This window comes from Tauraco erythrolophus, chromosome 5 (genome assembly GCF_009769465.1).
Source record: "Tauraco erythrolophus isolate bTauEry1 chromosome 5, bTauEry1.pri, whole genome shotgun sequence".
Classification (NCBI taxonomy): Eukaryota; Metazoa; Chordata; class Aves; order Musophagiformes; family Musophagidae; genus Tauraco; species Tauraco erythrolophus.
The window spans coordinates 47834414-47856636 of NC_141469.1; the positions used below are offsets into that span (position 1 = coordinate 47834414).

At 44.0% G+C, this 22223-nt stretch overlaps 1 protein-coding gene across 2 annotated transcripts in view; it reads left to right on the forward strand.

Annotated features, from left to right (window-relative positions):
- The first annotated feature begins 806 nt into the window (after window positions 1-806).
- LIMCH1 (LIM and calponin homology domains 1) overlaps window positions 807-22223 on the forward strand; it is a 187776-nt gene continuing 166359 nt past the window's right edge. For both annotated transcript variants that reach the window (XM_086611392.1, XM_086611391.1), the window contains exon 1: window positions 807-902. In XM_086611392.1, coding sequence (XP_086467518.1) covers window positions 807-902 — 96 coding nt within the window. The remainder of the gene's footprint in view (window positions 903-22223) is intronic.

Sequence of the window (22223 nt, forward strand, 5' to 3'; positions counted from 1 at the left end):
AGGCCCCTCTCGCCCCGTCGCGACACGAGGAGGTGCCTGCGGCGGCCCCCGAGGCACCTGCCGCCGCTCCGCTCCGGGGCGGGAGCCCCGCGGCCCCCGGGCAGGCGGGTGAGGGTCTGGGCGGGGGAAGCAAAGCCTTTTCCCGCCGCGGGGGGCCGAAGGTTCCGAGGCGATTCGTGTGATAACGTTAATTAATCGGGTGTTTAACGCAACAACCGCAAACAACTGCCCGCCGCCTGCACGGGTGGCTCGGTGCCCTAGCAGGAGCTGCGGGGCGGGGGGGAGGGGAGAGGAGGATCCGCTCTCCCCTAAAACTAGGGGTGCCTTGCCATCGTGCCGATCCCCCCATCACCACTCCCCTCAACCCCCCCCCCCCGCCCGCCCCGGTCGCAGCGCCGCCCGCGATGCGATGCTCGCGGCGAGGAGGAGGAGGCGGCGGCGCGGGCATTTGCATGGGCTGAAGGCAAAGCGGCTTCACCCGTCTGTTTTATTTTTAGCTGGCAGCTCAGGGCAGCGCAGCTCCGCTCCGCCGGCGGGGCAGCAAGCGAGGGAGGAAGGAGCGAGCCGGCAGGGCGGGCGGACGGGGCACCGGCGGAGAGAGGTTACCGCAGGCGAGCGGCAGCCAGCCGGGCTGCAGAGCGCCGCCGCCCCCGGCCCCCGCCCCGGCGGCTGCGAGGCAGGGAGAGGCAGGGAGAGGCAGGCAGCGGCCTCAGCGTCCCCCCGCTGCGGCCGCGGCTCACCTCGGGCTGGCGGCTCGGTGCCTGGCTGCTCTCCCGCCGCAGCCGCGGCGCGCCGGGGCCCTGCAGATGGCCAGTCCCGCGCTGGAGCTGGGAGAGGTTCAGCCTCCCCCCGAGCCCCCCCAGCCTGAGTTGGCCTTCACCGAGGCGCAGAAGTGGATCGAGGTAAGACCGCGGGAGGGCCGGGGTGCTGGCGCCTGACCCCCATTGGGAACACCCCGTGGAACGACCCGGTGTCCTTTCCCCGCTCGTCGCAGGGGCTGTAGGCATTTTATTCCACGCTGAGCTCCGTCCCGGCCCTCCGCCGCTCTGCGCGCTGCAGGGAAAGCGGCCGGGAGCCGCGGCTCAGCCCCCGCGCAGCGCGCGCGCCTTTGGATGAGCCCCTGCCCCCCTCACCCGCGCATCTCTTCCAAACTTAATCTCTTAATCGCATTTCCCCTCCCCGCCCCCGGGACTGAGATGAACGAGGCGGCTGTAAACAGGAGCCGCGCAGGTGCGCAGAGGCGCGGAGTGGGCGCGTCTCCCCAGCGGGGCTCCCAGCCGCGGCGTCCCGGGGGGCGGCGAGGGCCCCCCGCCCTGCCGGGGACACCTCCGGCCCTGCGGCCTGCCAGCTCCCCTCGCCCGCGGCTGGCGGCCGCGCAGGTAACGCTCCGCAGTGCGCGGAGAGGCGGGCCGGGTGTAGGGGGGCGAACACAGGAGGCCGGGGGGCAGCGATGTCCAGCGGGAGAGCGGCCCGGCAGCCCTCTGCGGCCCCTTCTCCCATCGCTCAGCCGAGCCAAGGAGAGACGTTCAGCCTTGCTCTTCGGGCAGGGTGGAAAAATAGCGCAGCTTGCTGTTCGCTCGTGCCATAAAACGCAAAGACGGGCAGGTGGCGGGTGAAATTTAATAGTAAAATATTTGGGGGTGTAACAATAGAGGCACTTTAAATAGCTCTTCGTCTGATTGCCAGTACAGAACACGCATGAAGGTGGTATAAGCCCAGATACCAGGGTAACAGCTCCCTGCAGCTGCGGGCTTTGAATTTAATCTGCAGCTTTTAGTAAGCCTCGGTGGATTCTGTTTTCCGACAGTGGTTAGGCAAATTGTTGTTAAAATTGTTGTGACTTTAAAATTCCCTGAAGCCCTGGGAATTTCAGACTGTAATGGTTCACTCCAACATCAGCCGGAAAGGTAATGCTGTGTCAGACTTCAGGGAATTGGCACTGACACAGTAAGCTGGCTGGTGTAGGACCAGAGGCAGAAGAACAACGAGGAACGTGAAAAGAAGGGCTTTTGTGCCAAGGAAAGGTGAGTATGCAGCCTGGGAGAGGAAAAGTGAAGTGCATATAAACACCGTTTGTCTTGGGAAGATGAATACTGTGGTTTCTATAGAGCCTTCTTTATGATAAAGGACCAAGAGAGAAGCACGTGACTCCAGCATACGTATGGTACATAAAATACCTTATGACCGTCGGTTCTGCTGAGAGACTGCTAATGACGCCAAGAACTCAATGGCGAAGCAGTTCTCTGTAGGTAACGAAGCTGCCAGCAATCACTCCAGGCATGATCATAATTGAAGGAGTATGTCCTTCGTGAAAGAGCAGAAACTTCCCTCTTGGGCAGTTTATTCTGCAGTTCACTATGACAGGAGGTCTCATGCCTGCACTTGTGCAACCCAGGGCCTGGTGAGCAGAGCAGAGGACTCCATGTAGGCCCGAGAGGTCCATGTCTAAGAAGGAAGCTGTCTGTAATTTCTTGTGCTTCCTCCTTCACATTTGAAATCTCCTTGATGCGTGGATAGCAAAGCTGTAATGTGCATCACAACGCTTACTATTAGCACTATCCTCTTGTGTGAGGGAGCATGTCGGGAGCCTGGAGCATCGCCACAGCTGCGGTGCGAGAAGGGAGCGTCTGCTTTTCCAGCAGTGCCCAGAGTGGATGCTCCTACTAAGAGAAAGGAGAAAGAAGCTGCCAGTGAAGCCAATGTGGCTTAATTTGTCTAACACATTATATTTGCTTTTAATCCCTATTTGGCTTTAATTCTGGAGCATGGGGGTTATTATCTCTTCCAAAAATCTGCTCAGCATTCACCATTCTAAATCTGGATGATTTGAACTGAGCGAATTATGCAGAACTTGACGTGTTAGTCCAAAGTTATTGAAAAGCAATGTCAATCTTAAATAGAAATAAAATCAAAGGATGTTATAGGTATCAACACTCAGTGTGCCAAGGCCTATTGATCCGGGTGAAAATCAGAAACGGGTCATGCTATATCTGGCTACTAGACCCATCTGCTTCAGCTGGCTCTGTAATTCTCTCACCAATTTATTCTTTGGCCTAGAGACGTTAGCAAATGTCTAGTGTGTTGTGTCTTCCAGCTCGTTTTTGACCACTTGAAATGACATCTCTCTCAAATGAAAATAAAAGACCGTTACAGTTGCAAGCAGGGCTGGTTGACCTCCCTAGTATGGAGAAGTCAGGATGTTAGTGGTGTGAGGCAGCTTAAAACCTGTCTTAGGCTATAAAATAGTGCCACACAAGGAAACTAGAGCAGAAATTGACAGATCAAAACCTCTGAGCTTGCTGTGCGTTTTTATTTCTAACAGTTGGATTCTCATCTGGTTTAAATCCTCATGTGAGTCCTTTCATCATTGTGTAGCACTGACAGGGATCTATCCTGTGGTCTGCAGCGCGTTTCTCCTCTGATGGGGCTGGAAAGGGAGCCTGTCCTCTTTTTACAGATGGGGAGCCAAGACATGAAGTGGTGAATGTCTAGATCTGCAATGATCGAGGTTCTTCCCTTCCTCCAGTCCAGAGGTCTTAGGGGTCTTGTTGTCACTCCTTGGGTCTGTGATCATTCACTGGAGCAGGTCGTCTGGGTGCCAGAAGCTGCCTTTTTCCTCTGCCAGCATTACTTTAATTTGTAACTGCAGGATAGAGGAGTCTATGGTGCACTGAAGTTTGGGTGGATCCTCATAATAATCCTTTTGTTTCCCTGAAGGTCTGAACCAGTAGCGCTAAGGTGTTCCTCTGAGTGGGGAAAAGGGCCAGAGCTCCGACTCTTACTGCTGAGGCTGCTTATGTATGTAACAGTTTGTGTTTTGTGAGAGTATTTCAAGCGGTGATACATTTGGTGTCAGCTGTATGCTGCAGAAGGTGGGATTTTGGAATTCTGTGGACTTTCCACTTTGACTGCGAGTCACTTTGGTAGGGAACCAGAGTTCAGCCTTGCTTAATTTTGCATAAATATCAGCCATGCATCCCTCCGAGTAACGGTAAACCAGTCCTATTATTTTGGTTTAGCTTGCTTGGCGTGTGCTACTTAGGTGAAGAATGTCCTCTTAATGATAAAATGAACCATATTAGTAGTACTCAGAGGAATTAAAATAAAGGCACCGAATGAAGAACCCTGTGAGAGTGCTGCATCAATCTGCATTATTAAAGGTGTGGTATCTCATTTCAATTAATGCATCTCAGTTTCACTGAAAGAATATATCAGCCTTGTAAAGCCTAGTGGGTTAGTACAGCAAAATAACAAATCTAATTTAATCTAATGACCTGTAATTTTAAAATGTCAAGGTTCTCTGTATGTGTGTTTAAACTAGAATAACTGAGGGTTGAAAGAACATCTGTATAAACAGAGTTATTCTTGCTGTAAAGATTCGTAAGAGTAATACAGTAATAAAGACTCATTTAATACCAGTGTAACTCCTAAGGGTATTGTTATCTCCTCATCACACCTCCTGGCCTTGCCTCATTAATACGCTCTCTTGTCGCTGTTGAGACTTGGTTCAATTAGGGATGGCTTTTCCATAGACTTATATTCCTTAGAAACTTTGCCAGCTGATAAGAATGCTTCTGTTATAGTTGTATGGTAATAATAAACAAGTCATGTTTTTCTGTCCCCTATGGTCAGCACTTGACTTTGCTGTTCCCTCTAGTTGTGCATAGACTAAAACTCATCAACTTCTAATCATAGAATCGTCTGGTTGGAAGAGACCTTCAAGATCATTGAGTCCAACCATTCACCCTGCACTGTCAGGGTCCCTAAACTATATTGCTCAACACCAAATCTACACGGTTTTTAAACACCTCCAGGGATGGGGACTCCACCACCTCTCTGGGCAGCCTGTTCCAATACTTGACAACCCTCTCTGTAAAGAAATTTTTCCTGATATCTAACCTAAATTTCCCCTGGTGTAACTTGAGGCCATTCCCTCTCGTCCTGTCATTCACAATGTGGGAGAAGAGACTGACCTCCACCTCCCTACAACTTCCTTTCAGGTAATTGTAGAGAGCGATAAGGTCCCCCTGAGCCTCCTCTTCTCCAGACTAAACAGCCCCAGCTCTCTCAGCCGCTCCTCATAGGACAAGTTCTCTAAACCTTTGTCCTAATGAGAAAAGTAGCAGACAACTATATATATATATATTTCCCTTGAATTCTCCTGTTAAGGAGAAATTTGCCAGCCGGGGGGGTTTGAAGGGTGTGTGTGGGTTATTTTCTTTTTTCCTTCTAGCAAAACACTCACCTGTGTTAGGTTTCCGTCTTGAAGATGGCAGTTTTAAGTTGGTAACAGTGGTGCCGCTTCTAGGAGAAGCGGTGGGGCCAGGTGTATTCCTTAGTGCTTCTGGATTTGTCACGTCATACAGCAGAACAGGTGCGTTGCTTCTGCACCTCTGTCTCTGCGAAAGAGTGTTCGAGGCATAAAACCAGGGAAGTGACTCAGACAAATAAAGTTCATGTGAACGTCTTGTGTCAGGAGTCTGGAAACAAGGTATCTTCAGGGTGTCTCTCTTTTGTGTGGATGAAACTTGAGTGAGCTGAGGCTTATGGCTCCCATTGCAAAAACATAACTTCTAAGGAGATGAAGGTAGTTCGTTGACCAAATCTTTTCTAATTGGTGAAGGGACTTGATTGGAATATCTGCTGTAGGGGCCTGGAACTTAAGGAATACACAAGTTTGTTTATATGACCTTAAAAATGTGGTATGACATTTGAGGAACATCAGAGATAAAGCTCTTCTGATGAAAACTATTGGTTAAGCTAACTGATTCTTCACTGAGTATATGAGTAACTTGTGTCCCGCAGGAGTGTTTCTGCTTCCAAATATGTGTAGACATCTACTCTTCCTTTGCTGTGAAGCTGATTTTAAGATCCTTAAATAGGGACTCTAGTTCCTTTGAACATTGATGCAGTTTCTAGAACGGTGGTGCCTCTAGCTGGACTGGGGACCTTCCGGTGCCACTGCAGTCTTGCTATTATTTGGATAGGAATGGATCAAATCCAACAAATGTTTTCTCCAGTGAGCAGTTCCAGAGAAGTCAGTCTGACTGCCTAGGAGAGTATTTGACTACAACCATTTAAGTGTTGAATGATGCACTAAGCTTTAAGACTACATGACTTTATTAATAAAATATCATAGGAAAGTTGTTGAATTAGCCTCCCAGCAGTGCCTATAGTTCAAATTTCTCAGCATTTAGCCTTTCTTTCTTCTTTTTTTTTTTCTTTTTTCTTTTTCTTCTGCTGGAAGAGTGTCTCACCCATATACTTTACATAATGTATCGGGAATGAATTTATTACAGTGAACAAGTGCATTCTCAAACTAGAAGAAACCTATGCAAATGGATTAGACAGCTTGCCTGATTTGTTGACAGCTAAAGTTAGGCCAGGTGATTCCTTCCTACAGTGCCTATAAGGCAACCATGAAGAGTCAAAAGGAGTGTGGCGGGCTGCTGGTCCTAGACGGATGTGAATGCAGAATAACTTTACTGTGGTTATAGTGACTGGTCGTAGAGAGGAATTCTTCTCTGCTATCTCTACATCTCCTCCTGGGCAGCGTTTAGGGATTGCAGACAGGGCAGATGGGATGCTCTTCGTTTTGACTAAGTTAGTCATTCAGTGGAATGGAAACTAATTGATTTAAAGAGGGTAGAAGAACCTGCCCAAACTCTGTGACCCTATGAAAATACCAGCTTCTAGAAATTTTTTCCTCTCCCAGTTGTCTGGCAGCTGACCTCCTGTCCTGTATACATGGACCCAATTCCCTCGTCATGAGATCTGTTTAAGCCGTGTTACAAGTAGCGCTTGGCACAAGGGTGAGAATAATCAGAACAACAATACTAATGATAAGGGGATAAAGTCAGGAAATGCAGGACTGAGCTGTTAATTGTCTTAAAACTGAATTAATTTCTCCTTTCAGTACTGAAATTTTAAAATAAGTAAAAGATCTGCCCTTAACACCAGAGTCTGGAATGCCATTATGCAATTAGTGGTGAAGATCAGTTAACACAGCTATGTAACCTCATTGCACTTGTTCTGCTAGTGTTAACTGCCTTTTAAAATATTTTTTAAAGGATAATATTAATCCTCTAGAAAGGAAGATGCGGTATTTCCCAGGTACAGAGAATAAATAGCAAATCGATGCAGTGGAATTGTTTTGTAACTTCTAAAATGCGTTGGGCAATCTGGAAAGTGTTATTTCGCTACAGGTTACGTTTGTTTGAAAAATCTACCAGTCTAGAAGCTTTTCGTCCATGGATGAATACTTCTGTGCATTGGTTCTCTGCAAACACCCTGACAAGAACAGTTTTGGAACAATGTTACAGAAAAAGCAAGATTTATAGGGGTAAAAGTGCCATTTAAAAGGGCAGCTGCATAGGGGGAAGGTATGAATGTTTTGCCTTGCAGACTCTGAAGATCTAAGCTGTCCCTCCTTCTCCTTCCAATATATCATTTAAAGAAGAAAGTACTGTCTCTCCTTGGCCCACTCAGTCCCTTAGATCACAAACTTCAACAGCTACTATGGCACCAATAACATACCATCAGAATTGATGGCTGAAATTTCTCCCAGCTATGTTAATCGCTGTCTCGGGTGAAAGGGCTGTGGCGTGTGTCCTCCGGGCAGCCTTGTAAGAATGCGAAGAACTATAACATGCCCCAGCTTAAAATTGAAAGAAAAAACCAAACCCTGCCCATTACTGTCTTTTATTTTATAAACAGAACAAAGGTACTCCCTGTACCTGGGACAGGGTGAGGAGTGACTGCTGGGGCAGCAGCTCTGCTGGAAAGGACCTGAGGGACAACAGGATTGGCATTTCCTTTGTAGAAACTCCTTAAAGCAGTGTAAAATGTGTTTGACTTCCAATCTTAACTATTTTTGCTAAACTTGTTTTATTTTAGGAAACTGTAAATACAACTAATTTCCTTGGCTTGGTGAGGGTTTTTTTTTGTTGTAGTTATTATTTAAATCACTATGCACTGCTATAATTGACCCATAAGGAATTGAAATAATTTCCCTTGCTTTCCAGTTCTTGAGAAGATGATGTGCAGGCTTATTTCTTGATAATTTAGATGTGAAATCCTTTGTTTGTGGTATTAGTTGGTTATAAAAATCCCCTACCTTGACCATCACTCTGCTCAGTTCTAGTATAACTTGCTACTGTTAACTAGTTTTTTTTTTATTGTATATTTGTATTTATAATGATTATTGCTAGCAATCCTTACCTTAGCAGAATGGCTAGCTTAACAACGGGGTGAATAATAGAACTTGCATCTGATGTTAAAACTGACTTAGAATAATCTGATGACTTTGTGGTCGGTGGGTAAAGGAGAAAATCCACTTCATTTGCCCTTTTGAAGAGAAACCGTATTTTGCTGGTTTCTGCTGTTTTGAGGTCTCATGTCTAGTATCAGAGACAAGTTGATTTCGAAATCAACTTTGACAAGCTAAGGTTTTGAAAAATAGTATTGCTGTGGCTTGTTGGCTCTGGCGTCATTGTCAGTGATTCACAGTGCACTTTACAGGCTAAGGAGCAGTGTAGTGGAGGCAGAGGAAGCAATTTTTTAATTCTGCTTTGTACAGCTGAATGAGTAAGGTAAGAGGGACATGCTCTCCATTAATCTCTCCTTCACAGACTTTTCTCCGTGATTCTGGTTAGTATTGGAAATAAGACAGGGATTTTTGCACTATGTGATCACACAGTGAGTTTTAGGAACAGCATGATAGGGAAAAATTTCTCTATGATGTCTTTTCCCTGTGCTATTCCAAACTCCAAAATCTCCCTAGCTCCATCTGACCTTTCTGTGGGCTTCAGAAGAATCCCAGTCCTCCTGTTATCTACAAGCTATAGAGAAAGTGGCTGCACATACTCAGCATAGTGCAAAAATAAGGAGTCCTGATCCTGACTGTAAATACCTTCCCTGTTGTCTCCTTTCCTGTAAGCATTGGTAGATCTCAGTACAGTGTTGCAGTGGTGAGCAGTCAAGCCTCTGACTGGATTAAAGTATCATTTAAAAGACATATTAGGCTGTTAGCTGCCTCCTGTTCCTCAGATCATACATTGCTAGGATTCAGGTTTTTCTCACCAACAGTGAGCAGCTGAAATCTGTAAAATCACAAAAGTTCTCAAAATTTATTTTACATCTGATAAATCCAGCAAAAGTGCAGGTCAAGTACTTTCACATGTAGTATTGATAATGCTTGATAGCATTCCATCCTGTGAAGTCTCTTACGCAGGATGAGACTCCTGGAAGGAGTAGCTGTGCACCGAAGATGAAGAAAAGTGTATCTGCCAGTATTGGAACTTTCCATTTCCAGAGTAGCAGAGAAAAGCTCCGAATGACCTTTCCATTAGAACCAGAAGGCCAAGAAACTCAGTTGAATTTGTACTTGAGCAGCAGGCCACAGACTGGCACAAAGAGTTGTAACCTTTGCTCTGACTTGAGAAGCACAGTCTTGCTTTTGCGTAAGCGGAGGCTGGTGCCCGTAAATAACTGATTTCAAGTGGGAGTGGAATGGTTGCATGGCTACAGAGGACAGGGAGCTGAGGTTAAAAGCTCTTTGTGGTGCTTTGCTTTGCAAGCATTGTCTTCCATTAAATGCACAGGGCTATGTTATGCTGTTGTACCACAGCAGAAGATTGTGGCTTTGGTGGAATTTAGAGGTCTTCCTACAATGTCTTAAAACAAATGCAACCCCCCAAATCCAAACCTATCAGTTCTGTCTTCAATAACATGTAAATATTCTAGGAAATTGTGGAACTCAGTGATTTAATTTCTTGAATATCAGTGATATTTGTTTTATGTCTGAATATGAATGTATTGAGTACTCACCTCCATCTCCTCCCAAAACAAACTCTGACAACCCATCATCCAAATGCCTACTTTACTAATCTAGAAAATTCTTAAATAAGAGATTTTCCTTCAGTCTGATGTCAGAGAAAGAAAGCCTCAGTCTCTGAGGAAAAACGCTGAAGTCTCTCCCTCCCTCCTGTTTTTTTTTTTTTTTCTTTTGCATAATTCTTTGGTTTAAGTATTATTAACTGCTTGCCTTTGTTAACGATTTTTCTTGTATTTTCCGTGGGTTTTTTTTCATTTTAAGAATGAACCATGGTGTGTTAGCTAAGGCCTGCTATTTGGCAGTGAAGATTTTCTGACTGGGTTTGGGGAAGAAGAGGGAGGAATGAGGAGAGACAGAAGTGGCCGCCTCGTCTCTGTCGGAGCGGCGTGGGCAGGGATGCCCGGTGTGCCAGGGCACCCAGCACTGAATCCCTTGGCTCTGTGTCCACGCGATTGTTGTGATTCATTTCAGTGGGCTAGCTCACATGTATTGCTGCAATAAAAAACTCGGGAAATTTTCTTTCAGTCCAGAAGCATAACTGTAAATATGTAATCTAAACAGAAAAAAAAAAAAAAAGACAGGAACTCTATAAGTGTTTTTTTCTGTTTATCATTTTCCTGTTTCTGGTGAGTTGTTTTTTAAAGTTGTGGTTTGGAAAAAGGAAAGTCCTGATTTGGGAGCATGCATGTGTGGTGTCTGTCTTCTGCCAGTGTTTGGATCAATTAAGGACAGCCAAGAAAATAAACTGTTTTTCACAAAAAAATAAGCTGACAAGAAAAAGGAGGTGTCAGAATCGGTGAGTCATAAAGGTGACTCTCTCCTGAGTTGAAAGAAATTACATAAAAGCTTAGCCTAACATCCTACCACTCCTAAACCCAATTTTTATTTCGACAAGGGAGCCTTCAGTTTTGGATTAACATGAAAAAACTCATAAATCAACAAAGTTCAAGCAACTCAAATAATCCTTTATTAGAAACAGCTTGCCTTTTCTAAAGAGAAGCAAAAATACCCTCAAAATATTTTAATTACGAACATGCAGATCTTCAGTCTTGCTGGGGCCTTATTTTCTCCTTCCCTTAGATCAGCAATGCTCTACCCGTGTCGCTCCTCTGCCGAGGGGGCCTGGCTGGTGGGTGCTTTCCACTCATGTCGAGGTAAGTACATCTGCCTGCTGGAGATACAGGCTGTTGACAATGTCAGGCTGTTCCCTCGGGATGGCCCAGGCACGTGGCCACTTCTGAAAGCGGAGGTGGTGGTTGTTGGGTGGTGGTACCAGCATAGGCGGCTGTTTCATTGCGATTCCTGGCATCCAGAGCCTCTTAGATTGACACAGCACAGCTGGGGGTTAAGTTATTCCCTGTGAGAAGACGAGCGTAAAGGGAGCAGGGTGTTAAAAATAAAGCTAGTGAAGCTGCAAAGTAATTTTGCCTCCCTCGCTTCCCTTTCAATGATTATTTTCTCCTGGGAAGCAGTGCCCAGTTAGATTTGCAGAGATTCACTTGGTATGGGTGCTCTTCAAAGGCGAACACCAAACTGGATTTATCCCAGCCTCAGGTATGAGGGATGCACTGCAGTCAGTGCTAGAGCCTTCTTAGCACGTCCTAAACAAAAAGATCCGTATTTTCATTAAAAATGCATCTCATTAATAAATGCTTTGCTACTTCATTCCTTTCCCTCGTCTTGCTTCTTGTGAGTAGCTTCAGGGGAGAAAGTAAGCAAAGCTGTTGTAGATAGCTGTGGGATAACTTAATGAGAATTCACAGGGGTAGCTCTGGGGTGACATTCCACTAAGATTTAATAGAAAACTTGTCTACCAGTGCTTGTGGGACTTCAGCCATTAATTTCCATTCATTGTAGTTTGCTAGTGTGTCTGATGTAGCACTGCTGAATAATAGTTTTAATTCTTTACTTTTAATTTGTGGATTTCAACCAAGACTTTTGAGTGCATATTCTGGTTATAGGCAGATCCGGTATTTGTGGTTTTTCTCCCCCTTCCCCCTCCATATTTGTTATTTTTTCAGTGCAGTGCTTAATTCTCCAGTGCCATACTGGGTTTTCTTTTTCATTTTAGAATTGTGTGGAGAAAACTTGCGTTTCAGCTTCCCACATTAAGGGCCTTGAAATCAATAGATCAAAGCCAGAGCCAGCTTCTTGGAAGTGGTGCAATCTCAAACTGTGTTGAAAGCTTTTGTTTTCTGCCTTTTTCCTGTCTCTTAGTGTCTCCCAAGAGAAAGAAGAGCATAATGGGGATCCCTGTGTAGGGAAAAGGGGAGTATCTCCTCACTGTATGCTTGGGGTACAGGGCTACATGACTAGGAGGAGCTGACTTCCAGAAGTAGCAGGATGGGAGCTCCAATAAGAAGCATTGAAGTGACAGTTTCCCACAGCTTGATCTGGGCTCCCAGGAAATAGGTGCTGGTGGAGAAGGAGCTGTTGGTGTTAGCTACAACCAGCGAACATTTTCCAGTGCTGTATGTATGTATGTTGGAGCTGAACCAAGTAGGTAAGGTCTTGGCTCAGAGCAACTGCTATGCCTTGAGTTTCTGATGAACGATCTTATCCTGACTCACCATTTGGACAAGCCAATTCAAATACGATGCAGTGAAAAAAAAGTTCAAGAAATTTAGTTGAGAGAAGGGAAGATACGAGGAGCAGCAGAGTCTGGACAAAGAGCATCAAGAGAATGCAACCTGTAACAAATAGGATATAAACTAGATCAGGCATTTCTAATCCACTGTAAAATCCTTTTATTTTTCTGGAGAGTCTTGATTGGAGTCAGAATCCTGATGCAGGGAAGATGCAGCTTTTTCTACTGGAAATACAGGCTAGCAATTCTGCCTTCAGTAAGCTGTTCGGCAGAGCATAATAGAGCTGCTCTGGTACGTTTTTTCTGTGAAGTTGTTTCTTTTCTTAACAGCTACTCTGTGCCAGCATTTACTCTCTCTTTCCAACTTAGTGGAAAGTGAGAAGCAGAGTACCAATAGGTACTGACTTGCCTCATCTTCTCTTTGGAAGCAACTCTGCTAAGTCTCAAATTCATTCCAGAGTTATGCTGCTGTGCATCTGAAGAGAACAGCTGCTTCTCTCCTTTGCTGCTTCTGTCTTTCTCCTTCATACTCCCATTTTTAAGGTAGAAGGTGGTGGCGGTGGCAAATGTTAGTTAAGCTGTGGTGTCAGCTCCTGCTCTTTGAGGTTGTGCTGAACATATTGCTTTCCAGCTCTAGGCAGTTGTTCCTCTAGTCAACCTGAACAGCATTTCATCCTGACAGCTCTTTTGCTGACATTATTCCCAGTTAGTTATTCATTGGGATTAAGGGCTTCCTGCAGTCAGAACTCTTTGCTGGGAGTGTGCTGTCATTTGGCAGATCCATTAAACCAGTAATGCTATAGTGCTTAAAATTGCCCTACATCCTTCATAGTTAGAGTTCCAGCTTAATTGCCCCATGGACAAAGAGTAAAGACTTACCATAAATATTCTCCTTTTTCTACCTTTTCCCCTCCCCTGCAATATTTTTCATGCCAAAACCTTAAAAACCAGATTTTGTTCAGCTTTGCTTGTTCTTGGGGCACTACAGTTACCATGTGTGTGGTTGGGGCTCTGTATACAACTGTTCTCTGAACACTTAGTGAAGTCTGTGAGGAACAAGAAGGTCTCTCTTAGCGTGTGCTTGTATTGTTCACTCCCTGAAGATGATCATTGCAGTGTCCAGATTTGGTCACATGGGTACCACGGTCTTGAGAAAGGAGTTCTTGCAATGATAGTGATGATGGCACCACTGCCAGTGCCTGCTGCCAGTGCTGAAGGTGCAGGTGGTGTCCCTCCAGCCTGACGTCGTCCTCTCTCATGGACATGGCAACAGCAGTTCTTGTCAGCACGGTTAGGCTGGGTATAGCTAGAGGAGAGTGCTTTCTCTTTTAGGGACACTTGGTCTTGAATGGCCATTCTTTTTGCTTCTTTGCTGCTCGGCAGTTACCTGGAAGTAACTTCTGTCTTATGGTTTGGTAGCTCAAGTTTTAAGATAACATGCAAGTGTTCCTCCTGTAATTAAAATCCAGAATCAGTTCTATTTTGGATCTGTTGCTTAGTTTGTCCTGGCAGCAGTCCAGGCTGGATGGAGAGGCTTTGTTTCCTTATGCAAGTTGTTTTGCTGCTGATAAGCAGGTAAAGGAAGGACTCTGGAGTGCGTGCTCTTGCCACATCTGTTTCTTCTCTAATAATGTTTCTCACTGGTCTTGAGTCTCATGGATGATGAAGAGAATGTTACACATATGTATTGGTCTCTTATGGTCTGCATCTGACTTCAGCTCTAGTGACACCTCTTCACACGTTGTATTTATAATGTTTGGTGCAATTCTAGAAAGAATTGTAATAACCCCTTAATTTTTGTCATACTCATACCCTTTCCCTAGGCTCATCAATTTGTTCTAATTTATCCTCCTGCCAGAGTGCACTGAATGAATTTGATATGCTTCCGGTGAGCAGTGCTCCCCGGGCTACTCATGGATGTGAAAGGAGAAAAACAAAGGTGGTTTTCCGTAGTAGAAAGAACAAAGCCTTAAAGAGAAGGGCAAAAGAACTGATGTCCCTTTCAACACGAGATAAACTTCCAATACTCTGTTCAGTTGATGTGTGTTGTATTTTTAGACTTAACTGACTTTGGTTTAAGACGTTACTGATTTCAGGTACCAGCCCATTTTATATTTGGAAAATATTTAGAAATGCAGGTATGTGTTTGTAAGTATGATCTGACACAGCAGAATTCCGTCTCTAGAAGGAGAGAATAATATTAAATCCTATTTAAAAAAATAGTTATTGCTGCCATGTCTGTAATCAAAAAGTTTCATCTTCTTGAAGTTGGAGACTATAAAAACTGACTTGCTTTCTTAAGTTTCATTAGCAGAAAGATTTACTAGGTAAGTACTAAGAAATTGTTTGGGCTTTTTTGTTGTTGTTTTTTTTGTTGTTGTTGTTTTTTTTAATGGGAGATTCAATTTACGTTGCAGACTAAGCAGATGATCCAGCTAAGCTTGGTGGAAGTGGGAGCGGAACGTGGCTTTCTAGGGCTTTGTTTTTTGCAATTAAAGTAAAAACTGCTAGCCGTGCCCTACAAACCGAGAGCCCATTGGTGCCCAAAAGCCCACCAGCTTGCCTCCATTTTCATTTTTATAAAGTAGCTTATAGAAGCTTCCTATGTAATATATTACCAGTATTGCCTGGAGTTTGACAGGCCTTGACAGTAGTCCAGGCTGGAGTCAAGATCCTAGCTCAAGATGACCTCTTTAATTATTTAGTCCCTGACTGAGGGATTCCATGAGTGTGTGTCTTGAAAGACCACATTTTTTGCATTTCCATCTTTGGTGATGGCTTTGTATTTCCTTACTGAGTCCAGACGTTTCCTAGCTTTGTTCTCTACCACTCTGATTTTAGGGTAAGTTTTGTAACTTGATAGACTGACTTCTGGTTTCTTGGTGGTTGTTGCTGTTACCATAAGATTACATACTTAAATTTTTACAGGAGACTTATAATTTTGCCTTAGAAATTTAGCGTGCTAAGAATAACTTGGCCTTAGTTGGTTTGCTCTCTTTTGTTGCAGCTTTAAGTTAGGATAACAGAAGTAAATTCCATAACTCAAATGGGAAAATAAATTCTTCACGGTTTTTAAGTACATTGATGATTTTTTTAAAGTCTATTATGATGGCTTCTAATACTATACAGATCAGTTAGTATAATACTGCAGGGAGCTGAGAAAGGCTCAGTGTATTTCCTTGAGAATACCTGACTTTCTACACCAATAGAGCTTTCATGCATACAGCGCCAGAAAATCCAGCTTTGTGCTCACGTGAGCAGCAGAGAAGACAAGTGAATATTAAGGCAAATGATAATTTCCTGTATACATAGAATATTTCTGCTATGCATGGGCTACTGCTGGAGTTTTAACCCCCACTAAAGCCCAGCTAAGCCACTTGACTTCAGGACAGCATGACAAAGTGTCTTCCTTTGGACTTAAATTTTTTATCCTACTGTTTTTCATTTGAGCCTATACGTTGTCTGACCATTCACTCTTTTAGTTACATCTGTTAGTTTCTGTCTTCAGTCTCAGAGAACGCGATGAAATTTGCAAGGTCAGGCCTGCTAAAATAATACAATAGTGTTGTCTCTGCAAGCTCAGTTCTCCTTCATGGGCATGCATATTAAATACATGGTCACTGCTGTGTTTCTTCTGAGTATCTCTTTAGTGCACAGAATGAATAGCTCAGCTCTTAATGAACTGCTATTCAGTGTTTCACTTTCTCCTTACTGTTCAACATGCAGTCCTATGCCATGTTTATTATGTGCTTTTCAAACCAAATCCTGAGGACAGAATTAGTTTCTCAGACTTTTGTGGTGCTCATCACTAAAGTATCTTTGCAAAAAAAAGTTCTTTGCAAACATGAATCTTATTTCGTGCCATCGCTTGTGAGTACCAGGACTGTGGTATGGAGAAAATAGATGCAAGACTGTATGCTAATGTGAGACTTTTAAGGCCTTGTATTCTTTGTCGTGTACTTAGCATTCTGTAGCATTATAGAGGCACAGCTATGGCTCTCTTCCATGCGCCGGGATGCCAGGCACTCATAGCAAATGAGCAACGTGTGACTAGTAATCAGCCATCAAAAGCTTGATATCAAGGACTTGACTAGTCACACAACTGAGTACAGTGGCACAAGCCAGGAGAGTATTCAAATCTCAGAGCAAGCTATGTAGCTGGCTGAAGTGTAAGACCATCTCTTCAACTCCCTGCAATTCTTTCGTGCTTTTGCTGCCTACATGCAAATTGTACAGGCAAGGAAATATCATTGTCCTTGCCTGAACTGTTTCTCTCCAAGGCTTTCAGTCTCAGTCTCCTGTGATGTGAATGACCTAATGATTTTTTTCTTGTTTTAATACCAGTTCTTTGTTCTTCATCATTCTCCGGCAGTTTCCTTTTCTCCTGTCTTCTCATTTTCATCGCTCTCATACCTCACTGGATCGTGTGCTTTCAAGTTGGCACCAGCCTAGAGAGAGCAGTGTGGATGCAGCCAAGTCACAAGATTTGGGACCATGTGTCCTGTTTTAACAGGACAGAAGCAGGGCTGAAATGCCCTTAGCTAGAAAACTTTTTATCTTGCCAGGATACCATTGTAGTGATTTTTTTAAATTATTTCTTCATTACTTTAGGGGGTTTTTTTTAGCATTTTTTTGCCCTTGCTAACAGGTAATAAACTGCTGTAATTATTAGTACTCTTCTGACTAGCGTTGCAGACCTTCTGTCTTCACCTCCCTGGATAAAGGCAATCTAAGACCTTGTTCAGCACGAATTTTCTGGCTTACTATACACATTTCAACTGGAATATAACATTTTTCATGCTTCTGATAACTTCTTGGAAATAGGAAGTCACGATGAGTTAGGAGTCCATACATTAGGAGTTTTGAAATGACCTGTGATAGGAGAGAGGGATGGGCAGGCTAGCTAGTAACATCTGTTCTGTTGCGTGGAGTCATCTGTTCCTTGGTATTCAGGTTGTCCAAGTTCTTTGGCTGAAATTCAGCATGTGAAGGTTAATAGATCAAAATTCGGCTGTCATAAAGGCTGTGGAAGCTTACTCTGTCAGTTTGCATTGGTAGTGGATCTGCTTGCTGTCACTATGCTGTTCTAAATCTGCTTTATCTCAATAACATCTTCATTAACTTCTGTATTTAGAATGAAAAGTCAAACTGAAATGATTAATACTCACTATGCTCATTACTTTTTTTTTATTTGATATGCTGTATAATAATATTCATTTGGAACCCTCTGAAATCTAAAATGTCTTGTGACAGATTTGAAGTAGGCATCTATTTTTTAGTTTAAAAATCTACAAATTTCACTTTCCTCTTTTGACCAAACTACAGAGTGTAAAAACTGCCTAACGCTGTTAGGTACATTTAACAAGAACAGATGTAATGGTGGAAGGAGAAATTAAAGAATTTCTCTGTAATGAAGGATCATAATAAGTTTTACTAGGAACCATAATGAATTTGACTTCATCTTGGTAATCAGTAAATGAATTCAGTGTAATGGAAGTAGGATGACTTCAGAGTTCAAGTCGTATGTCTGGTCTGACCCACAATACAATGTTTTGAACTTGAAGTGTGCTAAATGTTCACCGGTAGCGGGCATGCAACAAAGTAAAGGATCCTTAAGGGAATATTGTGTGGGACATGGGATCAACTTAAACTTTTTTTTTTGCTTTTTTACTTTTTTCTCCCCATAGTCCTTCTTTGGACATGTCCAAATCAGTGCAGTTGTAGGGACAGCACAGTCTCAACATATAACCCTTCAGCTGTAACATATGCCAAGTATTTTTTGAGGCAAACTGTTGATAAACTCAAGGTCCTACTAGCTGATGATTGTTTGTGGTGTCAGGAGGTCTGAAGAGAAGATGTGTCACATGCACACAGACACACCAACCATATATTTAAAGCGATGTCATGTTTCTCTGCAGCTAATTCTTGGGAGGCTGTGGGGACAGCAAAGCGATACCATCAGATTCAGGTAGGAGGTAGATTTCTGGCTCATCTCAGAGAATCACTCTTGCCTTGGAGACTCTTCAGGTTTTAAAAAATTTTGGCTATTTCTGAAGTACATGGTGACCCTTTAAATGTTCTGACAAAAGCTTGGGTTTTGTATCTGCTTTTGTGCTGCAACTGTAACATGAACTGACTTATCTCAAAGAAAAGCTTCAGGGAATCGGAAAACTATATATTTAAGTTAAGTTTTAGGATGCTATTGTAAGACTTCTATTACCATTTTCGTAAGATAAGTGTTGATCAGAAAGGAAACCTTATCTGTCTGGCTTTGAAGCACAGGGTCTACATCATACGAGTCTCTTTTGGAGTGTTGGCATGAAATCATCTCGCGGAACAATAGTTGCACTATGACAGTGGGCAGAAGTAGAGGATAGGCTCCCAAATGGTGACACAGGTAAGCAGAATAAAAGTTTTGGCTGGAACCCTGGGAAAATGCCTGCAGCTAGTGTCTCTTGTGGAAATGAGGAGAAACTTGAGATTTTAGCACAAGGTAGCTTTGTGCAGGGGTCTGCTGATGGCAAAGAGAACATAGAGAGTTGCATGGCAGACACTTGATAACCAGGCACCAAGAAAAATACCTTTTGATGCTAAATCCTCTAGGTCCAGGTGACTTCTGAAAAACTGAGAATATACTTTTTTTTTCCAAAGTAGCTGACCTTGAAGTAAGGGGAGGAGCTGGAAGAATGAAGCTACCAGAAAGAGAATTTCTGAAGCTGGAATGTGCCTGTTGCACTACTTGATCCAGACGTTATCTCATGCGGGCCCTAGAAAAAGCCCCAAATACAGTAAAGAAGATAGTCGTATCCTGCTGGCAAGAGTGTCGTCATCATATCTGAGGCTTGTTTATTTTTCCCATTCCTTCATGTGTGTGAGCACCATCAGTTTCTTGTCTCTAAAAATCAGGCTTTCTATTCTGTAAAGGATGGAAGAAGGCAGCTAGCTAACTCCCTCTGTGTGTTCTTGGATGCTCTTGCAGAAAGCCCTACAGAAGACAGGCACAATTTATCAGTCTTTATCTAGTTACCCTAAAATTTGGGAGTTGAGGTTTTGGGCAGTAGGATATGGTTTTGTACGCTTGTTAGTAGCTTTTTTCCTATGACTTCTCTGACTGGAGTCTCCCAGCATTTGACAGAAAGTTACGACTCTTTTAAGTCCTGTTGTGGTTTTGTTTAATGTAGTATTAGAACAACATCAAGCATGTGTAATGGTAAGTGGACAATGACTTTCAGCTGAAAAACAGTAGATTTTTATTACATCTAAGGAAGAAATTCTTCACTCTGAGGGTAGTGAAGCACTGGAACAGGTTGCCCAGAGAAGTTGTGGATGCCCCATCCCTGGAAGTGTTTGAGGCCAGGTTGGATGAGGCTTTGAGCAACGTGGTGTAGTGGAGGGTGTCTGTGCCCATGGCAGGGGGATTGGAACTAGATGATCTTTGAGGTCCCTTCCAACCCAAACCATTCTATGATTTTGAGTAACAGATTGTGCTTTCTTGATATCTTCTACTGTATGGCCATTCAGTTCACTCATTAGATGTTACTGAGGACCCAATTTCTGAACACAAATATAAATTGGGAAGAAAATAAACAAGCAGACAAATACACAGGAAGAAAAGATTTGCAAATTAACGCTTAGTCACAAATTTGAATAAATGAAGTTTATTGAAGACTTAGTCACTTCTTACTACCTCTTAAGGAGCTTGATGGTTTTTGTTCCAGTACTTAAGTAAATATGGTGAACAAAAATTCTAAAGCTAGAATTGTTCTTAATTGGTTTTATCAAGAAGTAGATTATTGGCTCACATGAACTAAATATCTGAGCTTTATGTAAACTATTTACTTGGCATATTAATTTTTGACTGGGGAAAGATGGTGTTGAAGCTTGAATTTATTCTGCAAATTCAGTTCCTGTGGAGATTTTTGTGACTGCCAGCATGAGGAGCATCACAATCTTTATTTCAGGGAAAAATGAGTTTCAACATAGCAATGTTACGACATACTCAATTGAAGTTCCTTTTATAAATGTTCACATGCATTTATGAGTCAAAGCAGTATGACACACAGAGACTGAAGTAGGCTTTTGATTGTCAATCTTCAGCTGGCTTTTATTCCATCTAGCCACATATACGATGTTGAACGTATGTAGGTACAAGACACCTGACCTTTTCATCCCTCCCTCTTAGATTCAGCTGAGGGATCGAGGTTAGAGGCACGAAACAGTGACCAGCTTCACACAGCTGGAGGTAGCTCGTGCTGCCTGCTCTAGATTGGCCCTCAACTCTAGCCCAAAAGACCGCAGGGCTGGCCTCAGAGGTGGACTTTGCTATGAGGTGAGGCTGCCTGAGCACAGCATCCTTTTCCATCATCCTTGGCTGGCATGCTGGGAAATATTTGTGCAATGTCTTTTCTAATTGTGAGTGTTTAACTCACTATGGCACAGATCTCATCGTTGCTGAACCTGGAAACATGCTTAGCTATCGATGTGGGCATCTGCCAGATTTCTGAGCGAACTCTTGGCTTTCAAAAGATCCCCAGGTGCTGCTGTTGCATGGCATGTTTAAGATCCTGAGTGCCTCAGTAAGGTTAAGGGCCTGCTGTTTGCAGCTCTTCCACCCAAGCCACTGGACTCCTGTGGCAGTATTTCCCCTTTATTTTTCTCCTGCTGTTGTTTTCATGCTGTTTGGTTTCTTGGCCTTGCAGCTGTGACCCCTGAGAGTGTTATTAGGCAGGGTCCCCTGGGAGGTGATTCTCCCTGGTGTAAGAGTCACCTCTCTTTCCCTCCTTTTCCTTATCTCTTGCTTTGTAGATTTTTGCCCATATTAGAGCAAGAACAAGACCTAGTGCTCAGCAAAGTAGATGAGTCATTGGAATACCTGATAACTATTATCCTGTGGTATATACGGGCAGAATCTTAACAGTTGATCAGTACGAAACATTCGTACCTAATTGTTGTTCTCCAATCAGCACTAATAATGTCATACATGGGAACAACTGTATTCTTCCAATGTTCAGGTGCACAATCTGGCTCTAGTTGGGCAGCTGTGCAGGTAGACGGGCACCATCTCCAGCTGGACCTAGGAGTGGGCCTTTGGAACCTGGAGGTCTGAAATGAGACGGGGTATCGTTAGCCAGCTCTGCTGCCCAGAAAATGTTCTGTAAGGGCAGCTGTGCAGGTAGATGGGCACCATCTCCAGCTGGACCTAGGAGTGGGCCTTTGGAACCTGGAGATTTGAAACGAGACGGGGTATCGTTAGCCAGCTCTGCTGCCCAGAAAATGTTCTGTAATAAATGGTGACGCGCGAGTGCTCTCACTGAAGCGCCTTGCCTGTCAGTTTGATGCACTGTAGTCTGTTCCTTGTGTAAGACAGCGTGCCAGCCCGTTAGCGGACTCATCCAGCTGTGTCACTGACGCAACTCAATGGGGAGTACCCCAGAAGGGGAAGGCTGTATCAAGAGCACAGCTTGACTGACGCCAGTGGCCATCTTTAAGCATGCCATTCCTTTTCTAAATCATACACTGAAACCAGATATCCCTGACATGTCCAACTGCTCCTGGAATTCCCTCCTCCTCCCTCTCCTCCCAGGTCCTGATTCCCTCCCTCCTCTTCTGTCTTGCCCAAATGGTTTGTTGGCCTCAAAAAGACTACTCCTAACCTGATGTCAGCCACGCTTCCCAGCCATGAGACTTGCGGTGCTTCCCCTCTGTTAGTTAGCCAGATGTTAAGTGCTGTCCCCGCTCTGCCAGCAGAAGCGATGCCATGGAGATGGCTTGCTGTCTCGGGTACCTTTTTAGCCCAGCCAA